This window comes from Mesoplodon mirus (genome assembly GCF_964341445.2).
Source record: "Mesoplodon mirus genome assembly, chromosome: 8".
Taxonomy (NCBI): domain Eukaryota; kingdom Metazoa; phylum Chordata; class Mammalia; order Artiodactyla; family Ziphiidae; genus Mesoplodon; species Mesoplodon mirus.
This window is the reverse complement of record NC_138984.1, coordinates 30,930,013-30,936,345: the sequence shown is the minus strand read 5'-3', so window position 1 is coordinate 30,936,345 and position 6,333 is coordinate 30,930,013. Positions and strand designations below refer to the sequence as shown.

Genomic DNA, 6,333 nt, shown 5'->3' with positions numbered 1-6,333 from the left:
AGCGCGCCCTGGAGGTGCCCGGGGGCTCTCCTTCTCCAGGGCATTACGCACGGGCGGCCCGGCGCAGCCAGGCGCGGAGGTGCCCAGGGTGGGAGAGTGGTGGCCGGGTGGGAGCTGCCTTAACTTTGATCCGGCCGCGGCCGAGAGGAAAACCGCCGCCGCCCCGCCCGAGCCGGGTGCCGCCGCGCTCTGCTCTTCGCCGCGCGTCTCCGCGGCTGCCTCTTTAATCAGGAACACAGAAGGGGCGGGCCCTGAGCCGGCGCGTAATCGGATAGCTCTGCCGCGGCTCTGACATCCACCCGCTGCTCGGCCTGAAAAGGCAGGGGGGAGCCGGAGGGGAAGCAGAGAACGCGAGCGAGGCAGCAGCCCGCAGCCCGCCCCCAGCACATCCTCAGACGCGCAGACACTCGGCAAGGCGCTAGGCGAGGTGGAGGTGAGGGCGGGCGCGAGCGAACTCGGAGAGGGGCTCGCTCGCTCCCAGGCGATCCCAGCCGGCGCCGCCGCCGCCGCCGCCGCCGCCGCCGCACCAGCAGCCGCCGCCGCAGCAGCTTCCTTCCTCAGACTCCCCTCTTGAGGCTGGCCAAGCGGGTGTAGCCTTTGGGGGAGGCTCCCGCTAGAGGAACCCGGTGAGGGCAAGAGCTGGGTGGCCGCCTCCCGCTCGAGCCGTCGGGCGTTCTGTGCCTCCACCAGCGTGTCGGTCCCGAGTGCCGGGGGATGTGTCAGTTTACGCCTCTGAGATCACACAGCTGCCTGGGGGCCGTGTGATGCCCAAGGCAAGTCTTGGCTTTTATTTTTATTATTTTTTCCTTTTTTTTTACGCTTGGCTTACGGGAAATACTCGTGATGTTGTAGGATAAAGGAAATGATACTTTGAGGAACTGGAGAGGGCATAGATGCGTTTTGTTTTTAAGAGAGGAAACCCGTCCTCTCTTCCCGGCTTGCTCCCTCTTTGCTAATTTGAAGAGCTACCCTCCTCCTGGTGAGGTGGGGATCCAGCAAGAATAAAGGTGAAGACGGGCTGCCAGGACCTAGGAGGGAAACACTGACCAGTAGAAACCTTTGCAGAGGACACTGTAAGGAAGAACATTAGAGAGAGAAAAATACAAAGACTTGTAATTAAACAAGAACTCTACAAAAACAGCTCTGGAGAAAGCTTCCTTCTCCAAAATGGATATGTTTCCTCTCACCTGGATTTTCTTAGCTCTCTACTTTTCAGGACATGAAGTGAGAGGCCAACCAGGTAAGCCCCTGAAAGTTGTTGGTTTTTGTTTTTTCTATTCATTTCAATATGCCTTTACCTTTAAAAGCAACTGCTAATTCAGGGGGCCACACGCCATGGCAAAGAAGGAAGATCTCTCAATACTGAGTAATTTAGAGAGAGATCCCAGCCGGCTCTCCCTACACCACCGCCGCTGCTAAAACCCAACTTTTCTCTCCTGCTAGGAGTGTGCGAGTGTGTGTGTGTGTGTTTTGAAACATAGACAGAATTTGGCGGTGTTCAGATGTCACATATGGACTGAATCAAAGGTTTAAAAATACTACAAAGCTTTTGCATTACAGTTTTGGGGAATTTTTTTTCCCTGTCTTGAAGCAGAACACATCTCCCTTGAGTTTCTTCAACCTAGCCAGTGAAATATAAATCATTTGCGTTCCCTCCCCTTAGCTACATTGAGCAATGTTAACTGAAGGGCTTGGGAACTATAAGAGTCTAGTTTGGGTTTTCCAGTGCTGTAGATTGTTTGCAGAATGTGTGGATGAGCCTCAGGATCATTGGGCTTAGGCTGATGGAGCAAGTTGTCTTGTGGCCGAGCTAGGGACTTGGGGCTGGGCGCTTCTGGCAACCAAGGCGTTTGGTCATTCAGCTCTCTTTCCTGCTGTATTTTCTGGTGAAGTAAATCATGTGTTCTTTTAAAAATTATTATTAGATAACACAAACTATGTGGCCCTCAAAGGTCTCTCATTCTTGTGAAGTGGTCAGAAACTTCTGAGTGGAATTTGTTTTCAACCACTGCCAAAAAGGGTGCGTGGACAGACTGCAGAGATAAGTACTGCAAGGCCCAGAACAGTCTGGGGCCAGTATTTGTGAGCTAGGGGCACACTCTCTGAGAAGGGCTGGTTCCAGGGAATCCAGTGGGGCATGTTCTTGCTTCCGCATACCTCTCTCCCGGGTGAGCCTCTCTCCCCTCTGACAACAGTGTCTGCAGTGTCTGACAAAACTCTTAAAAGCTGCTACAGGTGATTGAGAGTGGGGAAGCCATCCCGGGAGGAAATGGGGAAAAGAAAGGAGAAAAAGCCTTCCTGAAGTGCCCTTACCCGCAGGCACTTCGAAGTCTGCCACTGCAGCGATAGCACTAACCCCTCGCAGCCTCCCGGGCCCTCCCCCATCACAGCGGGCTAGTGGGAGCCCGCTGAGGGGAGCCCGGGACTCTGATTCTCACTCCCCAGCACTGGCACGCACCCCACTCGAAGCTTGGGTGTTTATTTGAGGGGGAGAAAGATTCGCGAATGCCCTTGTTATCCAAATCCACACGTTTGCTGCGTCTTCTCTGCCATAACTGGTCTTCAAAGCAATTGAAAATCGTATCAAAGAGATGGGTGCAGGTCCCACTTGGGGAGATTTCCTGTGGCTCCCCATTCCCTGTTGCCTTAATTCTAAGTTCCCAGCTCGAAGCGAAATTAAATTACCTCCCACAGACCTGAAAGCTGCATAAATTATATATGTTTGTGTGATTCGCTGTGTGTATATATGTGTGTGTGTGTGCGTGTGTGTGCCCGCGTGCGCGCGCGGTGAGGATGCCCACGGTACATTATGTATTCAGGCACGGACACTGGTAGGCCCCGGCGCGCGAGCGCGCGCACACTGGCGCACACACCGGCGCGCGTGCACACACACACACACACACACACACACACAACTTCAGGTTCTGAGGGGCGGGAGGGGTAGTAAAGACTCGGGGGCCATCTCCTACCCCAGGTGTTCTGACATCTGTCCCCGAGCACTGCGCGGAGTGTGTATGTGTGTGTGCGACGTCCGCTCAAACCCACTCCCGCTCTGCCACCTGCCTTCCGCGCTCTCTGCAGAGCCCCCTCCCACCCCAGCCCCGGGCCGCGCTGCGTCACTTCTAGAGAAGCCCAGAGGCGCGGAGCGCAGGGCTGGTCGCCCTCTGTGAGGCCTCAGGCAGCCTCGGACCCAGGGTGGGACCTCCTGATAGGACGCGGAGCTGGGACCCGCCCGGGGTGGGTATTCTCCCTCACCCGAAAAGGCGATCACACGCCGCGGGCCGTTCCGGCTTTTCGTCGGAGCAGCGGACTGGCACCGGGGGAGCCGGCAGCGGGTGGCAAAGGGCGAGGCCCAGCTAGACCTCTGACTCACCCGGTGCGCGCCGGCCGGGAGGGGTCCGTGCCGGGGAGCAAGTGAGGAAATAACCTCGTGGCCACGGCGGGCAGCCTCTTGCACTGGCGGGCGGCTGGGAGGCGCAGCCCAGTGGGCGTCGCGCACCAGGCTCCCCCTGTCCTTGCCACGCCGGCGGCCTTGCCAGATCGCAGCGCCGCCGCCCGCCTGTCTCCCTCCTGCCCCGGCTCGGGGGCTCGGGGACTCGGGGCCGCTCGGAGGGCCCTGCCCGGAGCGCCCCCTCCTGCCTCGCGCACTCCACTTTGCGCTGCATTACCCCTGCTGCCCCCAGAGAGCCGGCTTTGAGGGGCTGGGGGCCCGAGCGCTGGACGAGCTGGGTGGCGGGAAGACTGGGTGGGATTCGGAGCGGAGGTTGGAGGCGCAAAGGAGGCAGCTTGAGCCGCGGGAATGCGAGCAACTTACGCGGCCTCCAGTAGCGCTGCGCGCCGGGCGCCCGCGGGTGCGCGCGAACAGGTGAAGAGCACGCGGCGCGCGGGCATTCCACGTGGTGGGGACGTGGTGGCCCCCCAGCCTCCCCCCTACCCCGCGCTGTCTCTAACGCCGCATCGATTTGTTTGGGCTACGCAGCAGAAACAGAGCCGAGCGATCCATAAACATTCTATTAGGCAAAAATATTCCCAGCGAAAGCAAAACCGAAGCTCAAGCCTGGGCTAAGTGGGCCGCCTCCAGCTCCTGCAGCCTTGTCCCCTCCCCCTCCTGACTAAGGACACCTCCAGGGAGAAGCTTGCGGCATTTCCTCAACGCTGCCCATTGCCAGAAAGTTAAGTCGCCGCTGCGGTTCTCCGCCTGGGAGAAACCTCTGCAGTCGCCGGCGAGTTCCGCCTCCCCTCCCCCGCCATCTCGCTCTTTGCTTTTCCGCTAGGGAAAAAGAAATATTCACGGCCAGTGCTTCATTTTCCCTGATTGATTTCTCTTTAATATCAACAGAAGTTAATGGAGGCGGGGCGAGCTGCGATTAAACGGCTGCCCCCAGCCTTCGCCTGGGGCTAGAGCACCTCCGTTTTTCCCACCAGGTCCCCGGCGCCCGGCGGCTGGGTGGGAGGCATCTACAAAGCTAATGTCCAGTGGCTGGCGGGGGTGGTGGGGTGGAATGAACCGCTCGCCCCTCCGGGAACCTCTGCGGCATGGGGGTGGGAATCAGCTTTCCGGGCCAAGCTTAGGGGATCTGGCTCAACCGTGTCACCGCTTCTGCGGCTCCGGTTGAATTTCTCTGGAATGGGAGGAGATCGGCGCTCTGGTTTACTGGCGTGTGCTCACCACTCGCCTCCCTCCCACCACCTCACTTCCTTTCGGTTTCAGACGGAGAGGAGAGCCCCCTGGCGCTAGCCATTCCCGGTCAGCGCCTGGCCGCGAAACTCCCCTTTGCTGGACTTAATCTCGTGGTCAGCGGGGGACGGGGTTTTGCTCAGGAAATCATCAGGCCCTGACAATGGGTTTCTTCAGATAGTGGCACTCCCAGCCCTAACGTTTCCGCACCTCCGGGACACACTGCTTGGGGCCAAAAGAGCCCGGACCCTGTAACCAAAAACCGCCCCTCCCCTACCCCACCCTCCCGCCCGCCCCTTGCCTGGAGAGCTTTGATCCGTGCTTGAGTTTTAACACCATTGCCACGGACACTGGCAAACGCAGTCAATTCAACCTTCCGTCTGGACTGGATGATCAGATAAGAGGTGTAAATTAGCTGTGGGAGACAGGTCTGGTTCAAACAAATCCTGAAAGAGAAGCAACGGCAGTCTAGGCTCCGGATAAGAGTTTGAAGAGGGTTTCCTTTTTAGCCTGTCTCCCCGAATTGCGGGATGGCTGTGGGCAGGCATAAAAATTTGCAAGCGGATCTATAAACTCCTGGATTCGGCACAGACGGCCTGCTCTAGGCTCTGGGGACTGGTCCCGTGCCCGCATTCAGTGGGTACCCAGTCAACTTTATCCCATAAGCAGCCACTGGAGGTAGTGAAGCTAGTGCCAGTTGCCAACAGAGCACACAGTGCAAAACAGTGGAAAGAGAAGAGCTCCCCATGAGGGCTCCAGGGCAAGCTGCTTCTTGTCCAAGTTGTGCCTGGTAGAATTGTGTATGCCCAGGCAGCACCGCAGGTCTGGACTTTTCATGTCATGCCGTGGAGCCCTCAGGTTAAGCCACAGAGCACCCAACTGGCAAAATGAAATGTTGGAAGGCTGCAGTGACTAGAACCCCAGGCTATCCAGACAGGACTCCTGCTGTCTACCAAATGGCTGTCATCTCCTGCTGTTGAATGTATAGTTCATATTCTGCACCCAAAAGGTCAGTTCCTATCTTCACAGTGTAGTCGAGTCTAGGAGTCCAAATGCCAATTCATATGCAATGAGGCATGAAAGCAAATAACAGTTGGAGAGAGGCCCCCGGGGATCAGTGGGGAGAGACACCATAGACTGGATGGTTCTGAGGACCCTGTCTGGTGTTTTTCATTTGACTCAACTGCTCATTAAAGCAGTCAAGAGAAGGGGCTGACTTTGGGTGACCCAAGTGTGAGACAGTTCTGAGTTGACAGAATTCAGAACCAGGTTCATTGGTAAAGAGTTTTCAGAATATATTCCCCCAAAGTCCAGTTTGGGAAGACTTTAGGAAATAGAGATGAGACTTTCCTTCTTTAAAAGATGGAGCAGAAGCATGATATCTTTTTAATTTCTTGCAGTGACGAGAAAAGACTTGAAAAGTGACATCTGGGCAGTAGTTTGTAGTATCATTAACATATTTGAGGTATTTTATCACCTGACCATCACTTGCCACTGGATAAGCTTTGAGGCACCCTCTTTGAGTGTCAGATTTGTGTTTGATCCCTGGAAGTTAGTCTTTGTGTGGTTCCTTCCAGGTAAGTCATTCACTTTTTTTTTTTTTTAATTAACCCATTCCTGGTATTGCGGAAGTTTGTCCTAGAGAGCCTACAGCC

At 56.3% G+C, this 6,333-nt stretch overlaps 1 protein-coding gene across 9 annotated transcripts in view; it reads left to right on the top strand.

Moving 5' to 3' along the window:
- The first annotated feature begins 294 nt into the window (after positions 1–294).
- The window catches only part of NRP2 (neuropilin 2), a 116,469-nt gene continuing 110,430 nt past the window's right edge, over positions 295–6,333 (top strand). For 5 of the 9 annotated variants that reach the window (XM_082629773.1, XM_082629772.1, XM_082629775.1 and 2 more), the window contains exon 1: positions 295–1,240. In XM_082629773.1, coding sequence (XP_082485899.1) covers positions 1,168–1,240 — 73 coding nt within the window. In that variant the 5' untranslated portion in view covers positions 295–1,167. The remainder of the gene's footprint in view (positions 1,241–6,333) is intronic. The other 4 variants (XM_082629776.1, XM_082629778.1, XM_082629777.1 and 1 more) reach the window with 1 other exon arrangement.